This window comes from Lepidothrix coronata, unplaced genomic scaffold, assembly GCF_001604755.1.
Source record: "Lepidothrix coronata isolate B3197 unplaced genomic scaffold, Lepidothrix_coronata-1.0 Scaffold116, whole genome shotgun sequence".
Classification (NCBI taxonomy): domain Eukaryota; kingdom Metazoa; phylum Chordata; class Aves; order Passeriformes; family Pipridae; genus Lepidothrix; species Lepidothrix coronata.
The window spans coordinates 561,339-585,459 of NW_016690296.1; the positions used below are offsets into that span (position 1 = coordinate 561,339).

Consider the following 24,121-nt stretch of genomic DNA (forward strand, 5'->3'; position numbering starts at 1 on the left):
CATGATCAGTCCTATCATTCTATTGCTTTATAGACTTAACAGAGAGTAAAAAAGGATGCAAGTATAAGATCCAGAATTCCCAGTTGACGACCCACAGTAGAAAAATAACATAAAAAAACAGAAAGAAAAAAATCCAAAAAACACCCTGTCTAAAATGCAAACCAATTAACAACTGTTCACAAATTATACACCTCAACTGCAGGTAAACTGCTCTGGCTCTGAATCTCAGCCAATCTTCTTTTCTTGGACTATTTATTTTTGTAACTGTACTTTGGTATTAGCAGAATGAATAATATTCCCATCTGCTTTCAGGTAAGGAACCCTTGATTCAAAAGGAAAGAAACACCACATAACTTGGTAATTAAGCAATTTCCCATTTTTTTCTCCCTCCAGACTGATGAATCCAAGAATAATCCGGTCCCAAGGTGAAGTTCTCCTGCTGTACAAGGCTGCTCAGCTCACCTGAACAATCCTATGCACTTCTGAATTTTCATTTTCACATACAGCTTCTCCAAGTGACACACGACTAACCAGCCTTTGCTCACATGCCTATTACCTTAAATACTCTTGTATGCACATAGAAACAAGATCTTAAATACTCTTGGTCAATATTTGATTCTCTGGGCTCATTTATTCCATCTAAACAAGAGAGTTTAAAAGCTTACGCCTTCCAGGGCCACAAAATTATTTTGCTTCGCTATTTTACGGTGTGATAAACACCAGGAATTTTTAGGGCTATCACCTGGGAGGTTCATAATTTTTTCCCCACCAGGCCAACCAACATTTCTGGAAGTGCAAACAACAACTGGACCCTCCAGAGCTGCCTGCATGCCAAAACATGCCTGGAGCTCCTTCTGATGCACAACTGGGTGCAAGTTCCTGCCTGAAGGGCATCCGGCTGAAGGATAGGAACTGCATCACTTTTGCATGCAGCAGTTCAGAGATAAGGCAGGGAATCAACTACTGCACAGGAATTTCAATTCCTGTATAAACCTTTAGCCACACAGCTGCTACACTTGTTTCTAAGATTAGAGTTTTTCCTTTATTTAAATAACAATGTCAAGGTTTACCAGTGAGTTTGGCAAACTTCATGCAAAAATGTCTGTAATCCACTAATGCCGCTGCACCCACCAGTGCCTTATTTACAGAATTAATACTCCTAATTCATGAAGCCAAATGATCTGTGGTCTGATTATACAATGTCAATTGACTCTAAAGTATTCACATAACTAAACATTCATTTTCAACCTATCAGGAGACTGCCAAAAGCACAGAAGTTTGGGCACCTTTGGCACTGCACCAGTGCTTTAACTTCTGATCTGCTGTTTGCTGCACACAAACAGGAGCCCACCCCAAAGAAACACAAGCTGACCTTTAGGTCCCAGTGTGAGTGAAACAGCTGCAAAAACTCCTGAGTAATAGGTTTACACAATGCAACATCATCCAATGAAACAAGCAGGTACTTAAAACTCAATTTAATTTAATTATACAAGTCATTTCTGCGGACAGCATTTTATTCATGTCCCCACTTGACACGTTCACGGCTATTTTAAATACAAACAACAGAGAAAACACATGGCAGCATTGTTTGCTTTGACGTTGTCAAGCAACTGGAAGTTTGTCAGGTTTCTACTGCCAATTAATTGCTCATTCTAACTTAGAAAGCGAGATCAATGGGTCAAATCCTCAAATAGCTTTAAGCTCTGCACATAAGGCTTTGCTTGCTACTACCAAAGAGAGCCTTGATAACTCACTCCCACAGGGAAAACGAAACAGAAAAGAAAACCCCACAGTTTGAAGAGATTTCCCTCTGCATTTGCACTTCAGCTTTTTCAGTGGAGAAGACACACGGTCCACCGGGACAATCTAAGCTCTTGTGATGCAGGAATCCATCATCTCTCACGGGGGACTTAAAGTTCAGCCTTTCACTTCTAAATTATCTCAGAAAAACCCATGTGTAACAAACATGCTTACCTTTTTCAAACCCATCTTCCACCCTCCTAATCCCCACTTCTATTTTCTTCACTACCTCAAGAACTTTAATCACCAACTTCTCTCAGCAAGGAGAGGCTACAGTGTGACAGTTTGCTTAATGGGCTGGATACTGTATAGACTGCACTTCTATTTAAAGATACATGTTTAATTGCCCACTCCTATCTCAATTTAACATATCTGCAGTTAAGGGTCATGTGTCAATATTTCTGCTTAGAGATCAAATTAGACAGTTCAAAAGGTTTAATGGGATGCAGAAGTGATTCCAGACTGAACAAAATTGTCCATTCATCAATAACAATGGAATTTTGCTCCTTTATCTCTCTTCTAATGATTCTAAAAATACAAATCAAAAATCCCATTTTTTTCAGGTAAAAATAAAATCTGTATTCTGTTGAAAATTAAACACTGCACATCCATGTATTTTAAAAATTTCTATGTACTCTCTAGTTGTTTGTGAACTCAGGCTTGAGTACTAGAGTGCTCCAAAGATGCTCACAAAAAGGCTACATTTGGCTTTCAGTGCCTAAGAAATATATTTTTTCAAATTAAGAAACAAGATCTCTGGTAGACAACCCATAAAAAAAAGAAGCAAAGCCTACAAAGCTACATCTGTCATTCAGCTCTAATGAATATAGTGGCAACTTTCTATCACTGGGTATGAGAATCACACAGTTCAATACTTGCACCGAAAATTTAAAAGTATTTATGGTACTTTCAATATAAATACTGAAAAATGCATTACCCCTCTGCTCTGCTTAATGAGCCTGTTTTATATTTGGCTAGTGCTTCTTTATGACCCATAAACATCACCTGTCCAAGGGGAAGCAGGGGAAGGTAATCACTAGCTTGGAGTGAAGGACAGCCTGGGCAGAAATGTTATTCACTTCCTTCAGGCTGAGCAGAATTTCTTCTTTAATATTCACCAGAATGTTAATCTCAAAAATATAGCAGCTTCTCCTCCAAGCTTAGAAGGAGTCAAGAACTCCTTCTGCCTGGACAGAGAAGGCCATTCCTCCTCAGAAGCACCCTCAGTTCCTCCCTGGGATGTGAGAACCACAGCGTTTCCCAGTCACTCTCCTCCACCAGCGGTTCACAAAGGGCTCGTTTCACAGTTTGGGCAAAAGATACCCAAGTGTCCCGAGGAAGTTCCTCAATCGCCCATTTTTCTCTTTTTTTTTTTGGTTACATTTTTGGTTTTGGTTTTTCCCCCCTCTACCAAAGGGGAACCCCCTTGTTCCCCTTCCGTAGCAGAAGAGCTTGTTCAGCATGTTTCATTGCACTTTTCGAATTTATTACAACTTCTCAAACCTCTTGACCGGTTGACTTGCTCAGAAAGACGTTCTGCTTAACCTAATTATCCCCAAATAAGCTCTTCTCTCTGAACCATGTCAAAATTTATGAAGATAACAAGGTACTCATCCAGAGATCTCTATCTTCATTTACAAGTATAAACCACACAGAATTGTTTTATCCATTCTTTGAAATGATGCTGTTACTCAGTGATGTCCTGCCACTCTACGAGAAATAACTGAGCCCAAGGCTGCTTCTTGAACAGTCAAAAGCACATGAACACTCTGCATACTGCAAAGTCTAAAATTATTTGCCATGATTTACCTGCTTTTAAACCAATTTCAACAGCAGTGATGCTTTTGCTTCTGGCAAAAAGACAAGATGTATTGCCTAGGTTTGCCAGGAAGGTGAGAGCAGTTAGGATCCACTCCTTTGACACAGCCTAATATTAATAGCTTAGCAATTCCTTTAAGAACAGTTTATGCACAGAAGTACCAGCTGAGGAACATCCTCCACAGATTTGTACAAGTATGCAGTAACTAATGATAGCTTACAGGCACACTTAAGTGTGGAAAGAAAAGTAGCCTGAATATTTAATGTGGAAATGACTGTAAGCTACACTTCTCAATGAAAAGTGATAATTTCTGCTTTGCAGTTAAGTAGCCTTTTCAGAGACTGTTGTTAAATTTTCCATGTGCTTTTCACTGACCATTCAAGAAGCATAATTTGATTTGAAGGCAAACAGTCATCTCTCCAAAGAGTTTCTTGTGAAGAGCTGGTATATATAAACATATACCAAGTAATTATAGCAGAAAAACATCTTTTCCACATTACAATCTGCCTCCTGGAATGAACGGGTTCTTGTGAGTAATTCCGTGCAGCACAAGGACATTTTCTATCCATTGAAGGTTGATTCCATAGTGTCATGGCAAAGCATCACAAGGAAAGAGAAACAGCTATTATGCCTTCGCAGCTTTCCAATATTTAAGTGAAAAAACCACCCTCTCTTTCCACCCTCGCCTCCTCTATTTGCTCTTTTCTCCTCCTGCATGTTCACAAGCCACCTCTGTCTGATGTAGACCGTTGAAATGTAGGAAGAAGGGTGAAAAACACTAGTAGGGCCATTGCTCACAAGAAACAAATATTCCTCAGGAATGGAATTCTACACGAACACCTTGCAAAATTTAAAGAGCCAATAGTTGAGTTTCCTCAGCTGATAAGCCCGAAAAAGCCTATATAAAAATCCATTTCAGGCCTGTAAGAAGGTATATGTTGTTAATGCTTTACCTATAAATATCCTGAGGGAAGAGTTGTGAAGAAAAAGGCCTGTGCAGAGCAGCCTAAGGAGCTTATCAGACAGAGATAATCCCTTCCAGGAACACGCAGAGACACTGAGAAAGGTGAACGGGCATTACAAGATCCGTGCTTCACAGAGAACATGCAGATCTGAACAGCAGGAACCATGACAAGCATCCTGGGTCAGACTTCCACGAGGAGGAGCTCAGTTGGGTAATCTCTGCTTGACACCTCCTTCACCAACAGCGATGGCGTCACGGCCAAATCTCACTGCAGCCAGGAACTCGTCATCCCAGGCAAAAGCACATCTTGTTTCTCCAACAAGGATTTTGCAGCAGTTAAGCTGCACGTTATTCCCCGACTCTTATGAAGAATTCTGTCAGAAACTGTATTCTTTAAAAGAACACTTCATGTTCTTACAATCCAACAGTCATTTTAGACACACTGTGCCAAACCCAGACCAAATGAGGACAAAAAGCTGAACAGCCTTTCACCTTTCATCACCATTACCCTTCCCCTCACTTAGAAAAAACAGAATACTTAGTATTTTCAACATCAATTCTAGTTTTTCCACAGTTTTTAATATTCATCAAAGCATTTCGCCCTCTGAGTCTTAAGAAGTCAAACATTGCTCTAGGCTATTTTCAGTCAACTGAAAATTATTCCATTTAAATAATATTTTCTGGTGAAAATAAAGACCAATAAGTAATGCAGGTTAAACGCTACTGGACACCAGCAGTAGCTCATTTCTGAGGATAAAAATACTTTTTAATCTCTCAGTTTTGAAACGTCTCAGAGGAAAACAGAAGCCCACATTTCCCTCCAGATGCTAATCCAAAAGAAGACATTGTGACCTCGGCCCTTTCAAATTTTTTGATGGCTTTTACATAACAGTGTTTCGAAGTGAAGCTTACAGGGACTGTCATGTTCGTGCCATATCAGTACCGAGAGCAAACACTCCTCGTTGCATGGCTGTGCAAGAGCCTTAACGTGGTTCAACCTGAGGCTGCAGGAGCTGCAACGGGCCCGGAACAAATCCCACCCTTCACAAATTCCACGCTGGCTTTCTTTGCCTCTGGATTTCTACAGTCAACATAAATAATACCCACCGGCTCTGAATTCCCCTGGTAGTTGTTACACGTGTGCTATAGAGATATAAATATATAAAAGGTCACATTTCAAATTAGCCCAACTACCAAGTGGCTTTATCAGCCAAATCTCTCACATACACTAATCACCCTTGCCACTGGCACAGTGAGTTTATTAGGACCAGGCAATCACTGAGCAAAGCAAGATGATCCCTATCCCGGGTTTGAAATGGATTTGGAATGTAATGCAAGTAAACACAAGCAGACCTAAGGTATGTTTAGTCCTATGGATTGTTCACAGGCTACAAGATATATAATTAATGATCTATCATGCTGAACCAGAATCTAAAGCTTCCTAAGTAACACAGTTTCACCCCCTTGCAATTTGATTTTTAACATCATGCAATATCAAAGAAGTCCCACCACCAAAGACGGGTAAAATGACAGTGTCTATTTTTTTGTTGAAGTAACCCTTCTTTCCAAGCTACTACCAACTATCCCATGTAATACAGGAGATGTCTCTTACAAGTATTCTGGAGACAGGAATACATTAGCTCTGGTTCTTCACTTCAAAATTAAAATTCCTCATTGGAACACTCTGTGCAGATCAATAATCAAATAGCCTGGCAGCAAATATTTCAAAAATCTAAACCTCAGCACAGTTCAAGAAGTAGCAAGTGTATTCTGTGGTCTAAGAATGACTGAGTTGATACAGATCAGATTTTTGCGGGGAACTGTCACTCAGGACAACTATTAAGTCATAAAATAAATCAGATGTTTCATTTCAAATCTGCCAACATGATCTCAGAAATTAAAAAGCCTCAAAACACTAGCCCTCCGCCTAACAGGGCAGCATGATTCACACTAAAAAAGCAGACATCTGAGATTTAATCAAAGAATACCCCTCACAAAAAGCGAGCTTACACTGGCAAAAACTTCTCTCCAAAGGAAAATCAACTGACTTATAAATAAATAAATAAATAAATCTTTGTATTTAAGTGTAAACAAGATCTAAGCAAAACCTTCATTGCAACTACCGAATCACAGAAGCCTATTGCAGCTTCAGGTGCTATTTTAAATCTATCACTACAGTGGTCATGTACTAATCAAACAATTTTCTGACAGACCACTTGTTCTGCTAGTCCACGTCAGACATACACAACACTCTGTTCACAGGGGAGCAGTCAGACAAGCAGTGCTTAGCACTGGGCACGAAGGAGAAGGAAAAGGGAGTTCTGGCCAGGCTGTTTGAGGATTCTCTCCACAGTCCATTTACTGGAATCAGCACACACGCTCTACTAAGCAGGACAGCTGAAGTTGCCTTGATTAGGCTCGACACTGCCTGGCTGAGTGGCAGCAGAGCTGTACGTACATCAAACGTTCATGACACGCTCTGCAATTTTCCCGTCGGCTCCAGTGCTCCTGGGATAACCCCTGACAGATCACTTCCAGGGTCACTTGCTGTGGAGCATCGCTCCACATCGGCAAACGCACGGCCAGTTGGCAGAGTTACACGCACGGCTCCAGGAAGGAAGGCAAATGGCAATTTTACACGCTGTCACCTGTCAAAACTACAGTACAGATTTCACCCACACGTTCTGACCATTTTAATCCCTCCTAGGGTTCAGCTGAAGCTGGTGAAGGATCACCCTGAGGATGCTGTGAGTGCTCTGACACAGGAAACAGTGTCACAAACGCACAGCCACCACCTCAATCTTTTGGTCATTTTTTAACACCCAAAAGACAACTCTGCAAACAGCCCTCTACGTCATCAATTTTTATCATCTTCCCAAGGGCAATTCCCTGGTTCCCAATTTACCTCCTGTTGTTCAACAGGAATCATTGGACAAGCACACAAATGAAAAATACAACATGCTATTTCCTAAAGGAAATACCAGAAACCAAAAGTTAAAGGAAACTCTTAGTCTTTTATTGCAATTTCTTTGGCAGAGGGTACAAGAGAGCCATCTGCCATTTTAATATCGTTGCCTCCCCATCTGTCCTTGGCACTGTGCAATTGTACAAATCCAACAGTTTCACAAGTTATTCTTTAAATTTAATTCTGTTGAGGTGACAAATCAGAAAAACTCCGTCCAGAGGAGGAGTTACACACCACGATCACATTATGATCACAGCAGAGTACAACAGCAGGGCAGTGCCCAGTGTTGGGCATGGCACTGGTGACAAAGAGCTGTCACCACAGGACACAACGACACTGCCCTACCTTTGGCTCCCACAGACACAGGGGATTAGGTTGAAGCTTAAAACAAAGATCAGATAAAGGAGGGTTCATCACGGATTCCTCTCAGATCCCCATTTGCCGTGCTCCCAGAGCTTCCCAGGGTTATGCTATGGATGATTATTAGGACATTAAAAGAAGCTCTTGCTAAGCTGTGCACGCTCCAGCTTTCTAACTGCCACCTCTGCAGCAGAGGAAAAATAAATTGCAGTTCAATAAAACTACAGTTTCTGAATTCTTTTTAATTTTCAACCTGTTGTCACCCAACTGCTACCATGATTACTGTTTGTCATTTCTCAAAACACTAAAAGTTTCCATTTCAGACCTCCGTAGCAGTGGGGTAGGGCTTTTTTTTCCTTTGGCTGACAAAAAGAAAGCCAGTGACATTCAGGTGATGACAACAGACTCACACCCAACAAATGAAAAGATGATTTTTCACATTTTTTGTAGTTCAACCTCCGAATCCTCTCAGAGGGCTGTAGATTCTTCAATAAGTTTTCATCCTACTCCAAAAAAAAAGATAAAAAACCCCCAAGCTGACGAAAGCAGGCAACTGAACTGCAGCTAATTATTTAGGCCTTCGCACAGTTAACTATAAAGCTAAATTTTCCCACCACCTTTAAAAGTTGCTTTTCCCCTTTTATAACCAACCTTTGGCAATTTCCAAGTCAATTAAAGGAGGAACATTACAAGTGCTCAAAGCAGCTCCGAGGACTTGATGACAGGTTTGACAACATTGCTCACTCCGGCACAGCCGTTCATTTTTATATTAGGCAAGAAAGCTTAGTCATTAAGGGAAACTTCAAGCACATTTGCAATGCTTGTCACTCAACAATCCACCACAGAATATCAATGTGTTTAATGAGATCAGGCTCAAGTAGTGGCTGAGCATTTTATTCAGCTGTTCCACACAAAGTCCCATGAAAATATGAAGAATCTTCCCACACTAATAAGGTAAATGTTTCCTTGTAAATAGGCAATTAAAAGGTAACTACACTGCAAAGTCTTGTTCTAATTTATATTTTGATGCAAGATCAAGCTACACCTTTACAGTTTACTACTGATACCCAGCAGCAGACACTTCTTTCTTCATGCATTTTCTTTAGCTCTCGTGCTACAAGGACAGGACAATGGGACACCAGGATAATACTTTCACTTCTTGGTCAGGCAAAATTATTAATAAAAAACCAGGTTAAAAAACCATCACACTTCTCCCACAAGATAACCAGCTTTTTTCTTTCTTATTCACCAGTACCTGCCACAACTTCCTCACAAACCACCACAAATACAAACCAGCCCAGAAGAAAAAGCATAATTCACATAAGGAGAAGCTCATGCATTTTCCCTCTTCAGGAAGTTTCTGCTGTCCTCTGTCAGAGCTTTATGAAACACCAGTTGTCTATAAACTACAGCTGGAGAAACACTAAGGTAAGGGACCTCTAAGGAAAAAATTAAAAAAAGAAAAAAAATGGTCATACAATTAGGGGAAAACCCTCAAAATCCCTGTTGAGCTAGTTGGGCATTTTTACACAAGATTTAACATTCTAACTACGGGAATTCTTTTTACATTGAATATTCACATAACCCAGCAAAGAAAAACAAGCACATTTCAAGCAAAACAAACAATATGAAAGAGGCAGCATTTCAAATAGATCACCTTGCAGTGAGGGTTTTAAGGACACTACCTCAGAGATGGGCCGGAACAATTTGAAAGGAAAACAAACACAAACCCCACCAAAACAAAAGCGAAAAACCATCACCAAACCTACACAGCCAAACTGGGCTGTCGATTTGATAAACGCTCTCAAGCATCAGAGGGAGAACAACAGTTCTCAAAGCAGGAGCTATTTAATAGCTTAACCAAACTGCTGGGGTAAGTGGGCACGAGAAGGGTACGTGAACAGCACACACTCGGACGCCATCCATATCCTTGTATTATCCCACCGGGAGTTGCCAAGGATACAGGTACCAGACTAAACATGATCAAGTTACAGCAGGGGAAGAAAATTATTGCCCGCGAGTGGCATTTCCTGAGTGCACACAGTTAAGGCCACCACAGTTGCAAAATAAAGCACACAAGCCTAAACATCCCCCACAGAGGCTCCCAGACCGAGTCTACACGCTCAGCTTTTTGGTGGCTCCTTCATAGACTCTTCTCTTGGCAAAGAAATAACCCATGAGTTAAGAACACGGAGGGGCATGGGAATCCTCCAAAAAACATAGAACCTCAAGTGCAAATGCTGCTTTCTGTGCATCCCAGCAGGGAAGTGCAGGAGCGGATTTGCCTGCAAAGACTCCAAATTCGCAGTGATAATTTTATGTAGCTCCACGTTGTGATGTCATAAAAACCTTCCGGGTAAAAATCAGCAGTAAAATCCCCAAAGGAGCTGATAATCTCTGCTGAACAAGACAATCATTGGGGTTTTGATCTCTTATTTTGGAACCACTCTGACTAACTCGGGTCAGTGTTGTATATGTCATTCTCCCACTGAAAACGCATTTTTGTAACACAACTAAAGATATTTTAAATTGTTTTTTTCGAATCACAGCCGAGATTATTCATTAAATCTGTGCTATGAAATACAGATTCAGGTGGGTCAACTTTGGGTACCTGAACCTTGACATGCTACTAAGGTTTGAGAGGAATGCCATTGCAGCATCAAGTATATAGCTCTGTTCTCATTCCCATAATCCCATATTCTATCTAGAACTTGCACGGTCTGCTGAATATTAGAGAAATGTCAAGAATATGCATTTGGTTCCACTGACTTTTGCTGTTTAAGTCTGATAATACCACTATTAACGTGCTATGATTGCAGAATTCTGTTATTTACTGATGGAGGCAGTGCTGGTTCTGAATTACCAGAGATTTGCTTTGTACCTCCAGTTTGTATTTCAGTATCAGAAACAAGCTGTTCTCTTTTTTCCCCCCTTTCCGTAAAACTAACTCTTCCAGCTTGCAAAATATCCTGCAGGGGAGCATTATTCTCCTTGTAGAGATCTCCATCCCTTCTTCCCCCTAAATGAGGATGATCTACGTCAGGGAGGGCACAGGGAGAATCTCAACCAAGACATTTTACCAAAACTAACGGGAGTTTTGTTTGTTCTTTTGGTTTCTAATCTGTGTAGCATCAGTTTTTCATTGCTCGTTATTAAGTAAAAAACCCAACATCAATCACCTCATTTTCAAGATCAGATTGAAGAGACTTGATATCGTTATAATGAACTTTTCTATTCCCTGCATTCAAGACTTTAAACACACCTATTTACCCACTTATTTGAAGGGGCTCTAGAAGCACTTTTCCATGGAATTGCAGCTGGCGTCAAGCACCAGCTCCCCTGAAAAGCTCAGGGAAGTGAGGTGCCTCACTCGCCACGTTCTCTGCCAGTCCCTCTCCCAGGGAAAGCTCCAACAGGGTCACTTGGGACAAGCAGCATCCAAGTCCTCTTACACATCTCCTTGGACCAAGTTATTCACCAGCAACTGGCACAACTTCCTCCCAAACCACAAATAAAACCAGCCCAGAGAAAAAAAAAAGCACAATTCACATCATCAGAAGTTCATGCATTTTCCTCTCTTCAGGAAGTTTCTGCTGTCCTCTGTCAGAGCTTTATCAAACCCCAGTGAAAGGGATTTCTAAGGGAAAAAAAAATAGAAAAGAAATGTAATTTGGGAAAAACCCTCAAAATCCCTGTTGAGGTAGTTAGGCTTTTTTTACACACTGCATCCTATTGACCAAAGGAGTCAACAACAATTAGCACCATTTTGAAAGTGTTTCAGTTTATACAGCCTGTGAATCATTACAACTTTAAACAAGCAGCGAACTGGGCTGCTCTAAGTGCATTTACACAGTTTTCTTTTTCTTGAGCCGTTTTGCTGTCTGGATGAGCATCTGTGGCTGCAGAAACAAGTCAACACTCAACAGAAAGTATTCCTAATTTAGCTTCGTTTCACGGAGCTATTTTCACAGCAGTTTCCACTCGACCTTGCACAGAGGCCCCGGTAACAGCAGGCTATAGAAGACACCGTGTCAGGAACTGCACAACAGCCTCGGATGGAAAGAAAGGGGTTTGGACTTCGGTCTCAATGTACAAGATCTCGAGAAACTGCACAAAAAAACCTTGCAGCTACCTACATCTTTGCATATCTGTTACTGGGTGGGTACGGCAAGTCCTCTAAAATGTTACTCTGGGGAGTTTTTCCAGACAGGAATCAAAGAGTCCTGCCAGGCTCCACTGTTCAGGATGCAGAAACAAAGACAAGGAGGCATCTGGGGGTTAGTAAAAATGGAGAGCACTTTGAAATTGGTAGGCAAGTGGTAAAAGAGGTGACAGGAAATGTGGTGGTGAGCAGGGAAAGCTGAAGCGAAATTACTAAACAAGTTCCTTCAGTATCAGACTCAAAATCAGCCACATGAATCTGTAAATAAACACTGGAATTTACCAACAAGATCCTCTCATGCGAACACAAGTGATTACTAAAGACACTCAGAAACCCTCACCTATTTTTTTTTCTGGTGAATTCCAATCCTCCATTCCAAACATCCACATACATACAACCATATAAATCAGTTTAGAGCATACAAAAGGAAGGATGGCCATAATAATGGCAAGTCTGTCATACAGGAGGCAGCTAAAGGAAAATGGATGTTAAAGAAAATAATGCAAACAAGATTGTCCTTCATGAATATACTGATTAAATATGAAGCATTCTCTGAAGGACAACCCAGGCATAGACAACAAACACTGTCCAGGACTATATTTGGGCTGTAAATCAGAAAAGTCTTTGAAGTAAAAATGGGTAGTACTAATTCTCTCTTCATTAAAGCAAAAATAACGAACCTTCTCACCTCCCCAGTTAATTTTAAGATAGAGCTTGACTACTGAGTCAGATTATTTATTCTCTTGAAGGACTCAACCTTGGATACACTTTAATTTCTTTTCCTTTTTTTTCACCTAAGGCCAAGCCCAGGTAATAGATGCTCAAACATTCTCTTATCCTATAGAAATTTGACAGTGGATAAATGTGATTTGGAAGTGGAAGTAAAACCAAGAGCAGACAAAAACATATCACTCAACTTGACTTTCACTTTGAGTATTGGTAAATCCTTACTATTCACAACTACTTGGGCAAGACAGTTGGGGACAGGGGGAAATCAATCCCATCTAAAGGGGATGGAAGGGAATCAATTCTATGTAAAGAAAATGTTTTATCCAAATATTTTCTACTTTAAGGAATATGAACTTCGTTGAGATGAAACAACTTCCTGTATCATTAGCACACAGCTCCTAAGGGAGGGGACGGACCACACATCAGCAATTTCTGCTCTGGGAAAATTAATCTCATTACATGTTGTGATTAACATGGCCTTGAAAGCAATTTATTACTTTAAAAAGATAAATCATGTTTAACACAAATAAACAAAAATTTAAAGACACCAATTCCTGCCCTCATTACAACTAAAACCACTTTAATTAATAGGTCTTTTAGCATGAATTATTTTCCTGCAGCAAACGAGCTGGCTGGGTACACACAGGCTCTGCCAGATCTTTTTCTACATTTAACATATGCACGTGCACACAGGCACAGAACACTGTACCAGTGGCCTTTTCTTCCTCTTCTTACCCCCAAAAATGCAATAGCTATGAAAGACCATCAAGTGCTACAGGTATAAAAAATGATCTGGGTTTTGGAAGCTCTTCCATCCCTTCCCCCCACCACCACCCTTTTGGAGTGGTGATGCTAAAAAGTCCTTAAAAAAGGAGGTTTTTATGCCATGACCAACAAGGTATTTAGTCCCAGGAGCACTTATCAGTGCCATCCTAACCACAATTTCCAGCTGTCCGTGCTGTGTAAAGCAAATAGAAAGCAACCTACCTTACACTCAAGGTTTTTTGATTTTGAAAGCAATACACACAGTATAAAAAGCACCAAGATGACACCTTTATTTTCATAGCTACAGTGTTTCACAAATAATGGGAAAATGTAGCTTTTGAAGGCTTCTATACTGATATTTATTTGCATCTTGGAAACACTTAACTTCAGTGACATCTTTCTCTAAAAAAGGGTGTAATGCAGGTCTTTAAGTGAGTTTTCATAACCAAAGTTCAGCAGCACCTGGAGCTGCCCTGAGGGAAACCAAAGGTCATCTGCCCTACAGAACAAAATCCTCCCTGCAAGGCAGCACCACAGCAGCACTGAGCATGTTACACCGTGTTAAAACTCAACATACATCTTCACTTCCTGCAGGATATGAGCAAAATCCACCAAATGGATAAGGTTCCAAGAGAAGCCTTTGAACTGGGTGAGCACTTATCCTACTGAGCAATAGCCTGTTCAAACCACTCCTACAGGAAGTCTCCCGGACCAAAATCACACCTCAGCACCAGCTGGAAATCTGCTATGCAACACAGATAACTTGAAGGCCTCCCTCGACTGATTAAATCACAAACCCATCTCTCCAAGAGGTTAAAACTTAAATGAAAGCTTAGGCTTGGCGAATCCCATCAGATTGTCAAATATGGATGTTATTTAGGAACCCCATCTGTTCCTGCAGCAACATGAATATGCAACGTGACTGTTGCTACAACACTTGCATTCCCATTGTGGAAAATTTACGAGTAAGCAGTTCCTGACCCCAGTTACATCAGGAACAAAGTTCTGGAAGCACATGCAGTAGATTGCTGCCCACAAATATGAGCTTTGACGCTCTGAGTTTATGTTTCCCTTCCTCTCACGAGATGATGAAACTCTACAGCAGAGGTGCGATACCCTTTCCACCTGCACCAGGGCTTGTTCATCTTCCTGCTGGGCAAGGTGCAGTGCTCTCTGGAGCACAGGGAAGGAGTGTGTGTGGCAGCCTTCCCTGTGCCACGTGAGCCAGAGCCTGCCCAGAGTGCTGGACAAATTAATTACCAGTCTTTCAGGTGAGGAGCTGCCAGCTGGAGGCCACAGGGCTGGAGAGTAGTTCAGCAGGGCAGAAAACCTGCCTGCAGACCACACACATGCCAACCGTGTGTGACTGCCAGGGTCTGAGACATCCTTCAATAGACAGCTGTCAGAATTCATGCAGCTGCTTCTCGACCCAGCAAACACTCACTTCATGCCTTTTTTTGGTTATAGATCAGATGCTGTGGTTTTTAATTGTGCACATCTGACCTCTGACTCAAGTGGATTTAGAGCAAACTCTCCATCCAGTGGAAGGTGACTGCAGCCATGCTTGCCATGGCACTGCCAACTGCGTGTTGGCAGAGTAAAAACTTGTGCATAATAAAAACAATCAACTCCCTACATAGCACATGGGAGAGACTGTCCAACTGACAACCCAAAATGACTGACTTGGCTGCAACTGAGCAAAAAAGGCCCCACAAACAGTTGTGAACTTCTACAACAAGCACACTCTATATTCAAGGTGAAAGCGACTGCCAGAACCTAAATTAATTCTGGTTTTATTGGATGCCAGAGAGCTCTCTTGGAAAGCATCACCAGAATATTAACTTTATACCTTTAGCAGTGATACGTTCTTGGTTACTGGTAAAAATAAAAAAGTCTCCCATCACAAGATGAAATGTTTCATCTCGACCGACAAATATCCACGGCATCACATTTCCATTATTAAAATCTACTTTGTTACATTTGAGAGGTTTGGGGGGTTGTTTTTTTAAAGTAAGTCTGCATGTTTTGCTCTCCAAGCTTCCAGTGAAGCTGGAAGCCTACCAGAGGTCAGGAATTGCTGCCTACCAGAGGTCAGGAATTCACATAACAGAACTTACCTCAAACCCACCAGGTAGGCAAAGGTCCTTTCTACCAACTTAAACCAACAGTTGCACAGCCTTATCTGTAATAGCTTGCTCAGCACATTAACCATCATTCTCTAGACGTCAAAACCTAATTAGGAAAAACAAATATATGCTGCAGCACAATTTACACTTCTCAAATTTCCACTAAAGAGGCCCTGGATTGGAATAAAAGCTCAATCAGGGATAAGACATATTTGCAAATTCGCAGAAGTTGCTCCTTCCTGGATTTTCTGACTCTGCTATAGCTACTGCTTCTACCCAGTGGCATCTAGAAGCAACAGGTTGAAGAGAAATAGAGTAAAAACTCAGTTCAGCAGAATACATCCAGCAGCTTTGCAGGAATTAACAGGGGCTGCACAGCTTTAAAACGAGTTCTCTGATTCAAACAACTGCAACTGGATGAATTTCAGACCAAGCTGACACCAATCTAGAAAATGATGTCAGGTAACAGCACAATTGTCTGCCCTGGAAGAAAATACCAACCTCATGTCACACAAATTCTCCCCCCTCTCTGATGCCAAGCACAAGGCATTTCTCATGATTCAAGGATTAAACAGAGGAGGAGTTTGCACAAACATGCTCTCAAAGATACACACAGAGCTCAATACATCCAAGGAATAAGCAGACAGATTGGATTCCTGTGCCTCTCCAAAACACAGCAGATGTTTCCTCAAATTCAAGGCATAATTATTTTTAATAAGGAATTAAACACGATGAACTACCACCATTAAGGTTATGTTCTTTAGTAACCTCTTTCAATGCACAGAAGAAGTTATGCTTGTCACATAACCTTCTAAAAATCCCCCCAATGTCCTTACAAAGCATTTCACATATGTGCAATAAATGTGTATGAAGGAGGAAGCTGGACTCTGATATATGGAACACCCTGGCCTACATTTCTCAGGAGATCAAATGAAGGACAGATACTCAAAAAGCACTATTTTGGCAGTACATGTATTTGTAAAGCATAATATTTCCCTGACTTCTATTTCAGTCTCTCAGATCAGACATTTCCCAATTAATTAAAAAAAAATTAAGAAAAGAAAAGAAAAAAAAAATCAACCCCCCAACCTTTGAATCACAGAAGTGTGAATAAATGCAATGAATAAATGTTCACATACCCCTAATCATAACCAGAGAAAGTGCATAAATAATGTGCAGCATTTGGATCAATACCATTTGCCTACATATGGCAGAACTTTCACACTTTAATACCACTGTTATTTAGTTGGGTTTTAAGGCTATGAGAGGTTTTGAAACGAAGTGCAGAAACAACCCCCCAGGAATCCAATCTCGGTCCTTCCAGGAACAAGTGTATTTCTGCCTTGCTGTCAGTGAGAGCAGATGCAAGTCTCAAACACCTGAGCTTTGGTTTCACACAAAACAATGTTTTCCATGTACCAACAGAGCCAATCTACAATTAAAGGCAAAGTGTTGACCATTGTCCCCATTTCCTTCTTTTCAGATTTGACCAAACATTTCACTTGGAAGTACAATATCCCGGACATGGTAAAACATCAGCAGGGAACACAACTTCTCCCAGACCAGGAGGAACAGAACACATCCACATTTCAGTGTCAGGATGTGAGAGCTCAGTAAAAGGTATCCAGTTTCTATTTTCCCCTGCATTTAGTTCTCCCTTCTCTCCCAACAGAAGCAATTCTGGAAGTGCAGCTGTTCAGATGTGCAGCTAAGTCTCCAGATTGCAGTAAGTGAACACACTAAACAGAGTCAGAGCCAAAATTTGCAACTTCTGATAGAAAATGGCAGGAAAGCAGTAGCCAAATAAGTCCTCAAGAATCCTCTCTTATGTACATTTTCCTCCCCCACCCTAATGAGCTGACAGATGATGCAAACACCTTTTTAATTCTCCAAGCCTCCCCAAGTTATTTTACACTCTGGATGTGGCTCATGTATCCATTGCCATCAATGGCTACACTTCCACAAACTTCCACTTTAAGGATAACCTATAAGCCCTGTTTTTAGAGTATCACTCCAAGCTTTGTAGCTACACATCAAGGACATTTATTCACAATATTAACTTTTTCAACACCAGCAACAAGCCTTACTGGTAGCCAGAGCAGTATGTGCAATCTTCCAATTCTGATGCAATTTAAGGCCCATCAGTGTATGAGCTATAAGGAGAATTTCCCTTTCTAAGAGAAACACCAGTCACAATGGAGAGAGAAAATAACTCCTCTGCAAAAAACCCAGAAGTGACATTATGAAAATCACATAGTATTTGCTATGAATAATTTAACTATGAACTGCCAGGACATTTCATTTCAGACCTATTTGGAACTGTTAGAATAAATTACTACCAACCAACACTCACCACAGAGATTTAAAGTCCTTATTCTCACTGCTATTTGAAGGGTCTTCAGATTTTCACTAAAACCAACAAAAGCTCCAAACCTTCACAAAACAGAACACCTAACCAAAAATCCCTTTTTTTAAAATAATACTCTTACCTCTCTGCTAGCCTGAGTTTTTGTGAATGAAGTTGATTTTAACAGAACCAGTAGCCTGCTAAATTACAGTAATTTGCAATTGAAAAGACTTGCAGGTAAAAACGCAAACAAACACGTCGTGTTACAACTATGCCACACCGAAAAGAATGCCATGACTAAGCTGAACGAAAACATCAAGCACAAACGTTAAAAAGGGGCAACCACGCGTTAGCAGGTGAGCATTCTTACATACTGGGGAAAAAACAGTTTCAAAACATTCTTAATGACGGGTAATTAACAGAGAAACAGACTGCAGCTAAAATCCCAAGCTTAATTCTTGTCTTCACGAAGACAGCAACTGCCCCAGTGACAACTGGATGCCCTTAAGGAGGGTACTCTCCGTGCGGGAATAACGTCACACGTGCGTAAGAACAGAAACGAGCATTAAAAAGACGTGCGTTGTAATGAACTCGCCCAGGTAAATGTGCACTTCAGGGATTAACATCTTTAGCTAGATTAGAAAGAATTATTTTCTCCTCCCATGGAGTACAGGAAGGCTTATTAGAGCTTGCCTTCCTGTCAAACATCTGGCACTGACTGACACAGGCTACCTGACTACAGGAAATGTTGCTCTAGTGACACATCAAAAACGTTTATCTCTGCATCACGAAGAGCTGCGCTGAAAAACACTACCCTGTGTGCTTCCCATTTCATTCATCTCCCTAATGTATTTTAAATCACTTTAGCGATCACGAGGTGCCCTACTTGGACAGCTTTAGACACTGAAATGCTCTTCCCACAGCCTGATTGCTCTGTAGTGCCACCCAACTGCTCCCAAAGGGTGGGGTTTGCAGCCTCTGTGCCCGTCGCAGCTCGGTGCAGGTCAGTGAGATCGGTCTGGTCACATCTGGCTATGCCTCACATCTGCAGGGACAAGCTCACAGCAAATACCCTCTCTTGGAAGAATTGGAAAGATGCTGAAAAAGATTTGGGAGCTTTCCTGTTAAGAAGGAAAGTAAATCCCCAGGGGCACCTGCTAAGCTCCAAGCTGATGGAATGGCTGGTCCCTGAAAGCTCACGAGCAGAGATAACCTCCAGTTGATTCTTACATTACTCCTGTGCCCATAAACCAAGTGCTCCTAGTTCTGCTGCAGCAATCCAAGGGCTGGGAAAGGTGCGTCCAGTCTTTCTACAAAAGCTCCTTGGAAAAGGAAACGGACTGGAACGTGATCCTCCTCACATGGATGCCATCAAACCGCCACCTAAGGCACCGGGCTTTTGGCCACCAGAGGAACTGTCACCGTGAGTTACTGGCAAGAATTACACCCAGTGAAAATATATCAGTAATTCATCTTTTCAAGCACAATCAGAGAAGCCAACACTTGAAACACTTGTCTAATTCCTTTTTTTTTTTAAGACAGAAAACGATGGCCAAACCTTTTAAGAAAATGGATCTGTTTATGTGAAATCAATTTGGATCAAAGCCAGAAGACTCTCAAAGGAGAAGATAAAAGATGTACAGATAATGACAAAAAGAAACAGACTATTTGCTCATTATTTGGTATTTGGAACAGACAGGGGGAAAGTAAAGTCACCTTACAGAAGTTCACTTTTATCTGCATGGTTTTTAACTTGTTAGAACAATAAGGTGATCTGTTGAATTTCTACACTTAAAATAAATCACAAAACAACCCAAACAACACAGAGAAGACCAAAACAACACACGCTGAGTAGTAAGGAAATCCCAAGAACTTCATCAGATGACACAATACAGAACCCAGAATCAGCAAACACGCGTTCTTCACTTTATCCTTAACTTTCTCTGTACTTGTTCACTGTTGCACTTAATTTTAGAGAATACCTTTTTTCCCCTCCCTTTAAAATCAGCATCATAATCAACTTGTGCAAGCCTGTCTAGAACATACTCTACTGATACAAAACTAGCTGTTGATATTCTAGTATCAATTTAACACTCCAGCTGACTTAGAAAATGCCAAGTCAAAGCTCAGAACTTTGAAGTGCAGCTTAAGGGTACTTCAAGAGGAGAATATATGTTGTTCTAACAAGCAAAAGCGTTTTTGCTACACTGAAATAGATTTAAATTGCAAATACGTATTATTTCTACTGCTAAAATCAGAAAAGCACCAAACCAGAAGTATATAACTATAAACCTGAAAAGCACAAAGGTTGCTCCTGTTAGAAAAGGGGACCCAGCCTCCTTTCCCCTCCAAATTCCAGCTCAATCCCATGCCTCTGCACACACGCAATTAGCCTGAAATTTCCCTGTAACTATACAAGGAAACAGATGAGAACACATCTTCACTGGCATTAGCCTGTGCCCAGATCAGTTCCTCAGTTTAGAAGGACTGCTAAAGTAAGGATTTGGATAAATCTCCAAGAACATTCATGGCTGAGGTGAAGGAGGGCTGAGGAGACAAGTATTGTTATGACTGGGCTAAATGCAATAAATAACTTCTAATTTCAAAGCTACCTTAAGCTTTCATTTAGTGTTGAGAGCTTTGACTCTGCCACATCATACACTGACACTGCTCTTCCTCAATCTGACAAAAGAAGGCCCAGATTTGACATTTTGTTTAAAAGGTTTCCAGAGAGCCAGGCACTGTACAAGGGATGCACACTTGCAAGCCAAGAACAACCTCTTAACTCTGCTCACAGATGAAGCTGACCCCCAGATTTACACTGGAACTGGTATTTCAAGCAAGCACAAAACACAGAAGCGAACTGCTACCTCCTCACAGAGCAGTTCGGGTGGAGCAAAACAAAACTTAAGATTTGGAAAAACAGCACCCTACTTATGAACTGCACCCCTATTATCAGCCAGGAGAAAGTATCACAGTTTGAGGCTTTTTAGTGTTTCGTTTTTGGCACCATAAGCGTCATTCAAGGGCATCTTTCTGCAATTAAAGAACTGCCTAATAAGAATCAGAAGATTTTTTTCCAAGAATCTTGCTTTTTGGAAGCTGTTTAGTGGATGTCAAAGCACTGAAAACCAAAACAACCTCCCCCAAAAAAACCTCCAACATTTCTGGGATGTCTGGAAACAGAGAGGGGAAGATATTCCCTGTCTTCATGGACGTGGCATCACACATGTTCTGATAAGAAAGGGTATTTCACAGCCCAGCTTTGAAGTGTAGCCCCTTCCTTTATGGGCTTTATATCCTATAGAAAAAGCTGTGTGAAATTTGCCTTGTTCCATTTTATGAGCCAGCTTCTTCCAAATATGTTCCCACTCTTTGCTGGACCACAGCAAGGACCAACCTGGCCCTGCATGAACAAAGTACAAAAATTAACTAATTTAGCCCAGCATTTCAGGATTTATTCCATCATACACATACCCCATGGCACTGGATCAGCTGGTAACTGGCACCTGGTGCTGATCTTGCTATGGAAAGTTACTTAGATCTATGAAATCACACAGGATGTTGTGCTTTATTTTAAGCATCAAAATTCAACAGATCGCCTTATTGTTCCAACGAATTAAAAAAAGTATTTAAGCAAACTTGTGAAAATATTTTATCTCAAGTATCATGAATTTCTTAACCTCCCTCTCTTTAAGATCATAACTCTAAAAAAATATTTTAAATTTAAGTACCCTTTAAAAAATAAAGGAAAACAAACCTCAGAGTGAGAGTGTGAAGACTAAAATTCATCAAAAAGTAAATTTGCACACAACTTTCATCAGCTGCAAATAAGAGTGTTGACACGATGCTAAAAGATCTTTATCAGAGAGCAACATATTAACAGAACATGCCATTATGTTCTGTGCAATATTTTATGTTTAAATTTAATATACCTGCAGTGATTCCTTCGGGTCAGAAGCAAACCAGGCCATGAACAGACTCCCACTCTGAGACTGTTTGCTTGTTCACTCCCATGTTCTTTACCATACCACAAACTGGTACCAAAACACAGATAACCTTAAGGGCCAACGCTCCCTAATCCCGGACATCCGAACACAAGCACCGGGGCTGGGAATTCACACTGGGAGTGGGAATTCACGAGCAATTGCCACGGCACCATTCAGGCTTCCTTTCCACAACAACAACCCACGCCGTGTGGATATTTACCTACAATGTATCCTGACAACCCTGACAAGCTCCCGGGAACACACACACCTCCCAGGAAGGCAGAAACAAGCTGTGCAGCAGCGTTGGAACAGTAACGCTGCTCAGCACTTCCTCAGAATTCCTTGGTTAGTTCAAAAATGATATTTTTCTTCCTCAGCATAGCTTTCATCTCATGAGAAAGTTTACTATGAGGTAAAAGTACACTTTTCCTCGTGCATTCATAGTCAGACGGGCCTTGATGCTCGTGGTTAGGTGCAATGGAAACAGAAAATTCAGTGAAACTATAATATTTAAGATAAAATCTGTAATGGAAACTTATTATTTACCAACCTCTCCGCAAAAATATCAGCTTGCAAAATGCTTGCTGACACTCAAAATTTTGCTGATACTCAAGTTACTTGGATACAAAAATGAAGAGGCTGCATTATGTTTAACTGGTTTTGCACATCTTTTCTTGAAATGCTTTACAGCAACCTCCATGCAGTCAATCCACAGAATGTTCAATATAGAAAAAAAAAGCATCAAGTGAAAAAAAAAATCCCAAAAGGGAAATAATAGTTAAAAAACGTGTTAAGAAATCTATTAAATAATTTACCTATTTTTATCATTTTTAACACTTAGCACACGAATGCAAGAAAAAGGGAGGAGGTATCATAAACACCAGGTTAAAATATACCCACCCCTAGCCGAGAGCTTTTTGGTGTTGATGATTTTGGCAGCGTACTCTTGTCCTGTGGTGATTTTCATGCACCTCCTCACGACGGAGAACGCCCCTCTGGAAACCAAGAAGCGGGCAAAGTGTCAGTCCCACTGAAACACTCCACTGCCATTTACCGGCTAACGGGCTGCACGGAGGGGCGTGATGTCGGCAGAATCAAAACCCAAAAAAACCAGAAAGGGATTTTCTGATTTTTTTTCTGGCAGTGACGGTCGGCATTGATTTCATTCACCAGAACTCTGCGGGGTGGGAGCCGTGCGGCCGAGGGCAGGCGGGCGTTCGGAGCCCCGGGGGCGGGGGGGGCACAGGGCGGCGGTGGCGGTGGCCCCGTGTCCCCCTCGGCGGTGACACCGGAGGGGTGACACCCAACATGGCGATCGGGGCTGCGCCCCCCGCCCCGCCGCTGGGGGGAGCCCCCTCACGGACAGAGACCCCCCAACCCCACCCGCAGCACCCTAATAGTTCACAGTCACAAAAAAAAAAAAATAAAAAATTAATATATAATAATAAATACAGGCGAGAGCTCCCCACCGCCCGCCCGGAGCCCCCCGCCGCCCCGGGGCCGTACAGCCGGAGCCCGGGCGCTCCCGCGGGGCTCTCGGCAGCGCTCGGGGAGCCCCGGGCGCGGCTCACGCACCGACCCCGCAGCCCCACGGTGCCTTCCCCCCCCGGGCCGGTCCTTACTTCCCGAGCTCCTCGAAGAGCTGGTACTCGTCGGTGAAGCGGGTGCAGGGGGTCGAGGCCATCATGAGAACGGGCGGCCGCCGGTGTCTCCGGCGGCCGGGGACGGCGAGGCGGTGACGGCGGAGGGGCTGCGAGGCGAGGCGAGGCTCCGGCTTCTCCTCCTCCTCCTCCTCGCCGCCGCCTCCTCTGGTGACGGCGCTGCCTCCGCGCCCTCCTCCGGTCTTCCCTCTCCCCTCCCCTCGCCCTTTAGGGAAGCAAACAAACAAATAACTAAATAAATAAATAAACAAACGCGCGTCCTCCCCTCTTCCCCCGCGCCCGCCGGGGAGAAAGGCAGCGGCAAAAGGGAAAGCAAAAGCGGGGCGGGGGGCGCGGCGCTCCCTCCCCGCCCCGCCAGCGCCTAAGCCCGTCCGCCGGTGCCGTGCCTCCCCCTAGCGACCCCGGCCCGCGGCTCGCTCCCGTCGGGGACGGGG

The 24,121-nt window shown here is 42.1% G+C and overlaps 1 protein-coding gene across 27 annotated transcripts in view; it reads right to left on the minus strand.

Moving 5' to 3' along the window:
- The window catches only part of CAMK2D (calcium/calmodulin dependent protein kinase II delta), a 117,173-nt gene extending 93,263 nt beyond the window's left edge, over positions 1-23,910 (minus strand). For 26 of the 27 annotated variants that reach the window (XR_001876414.1, XR_001876411.1, XR_001876423.1 and 23 more), the window contains exons 1-2: positions 23,649-23,892; positions 22,927-23,021 (exon numbers count right to left, since the gene is read on the minus strand). Coding sequence is in view for 10 of the 27 variants with exons in the window: in XM_017825081.1 (XP_017680570.1) it covers positions 22,927-23,021; positions 23,649-23,713 (160 nt within the window). In the remaining 17 variants the exon portion in view is untranslated. Of the gene's footprint in view, positions 1-22,926; positions 23,022-23,648 lie in introns of all 27 variants that reach the window. The other variant, XR_001876410.1, reaches the window with a different exon arrangement.
- Positions 23,911-24,121: the final 211 nt, after the last annotated feature.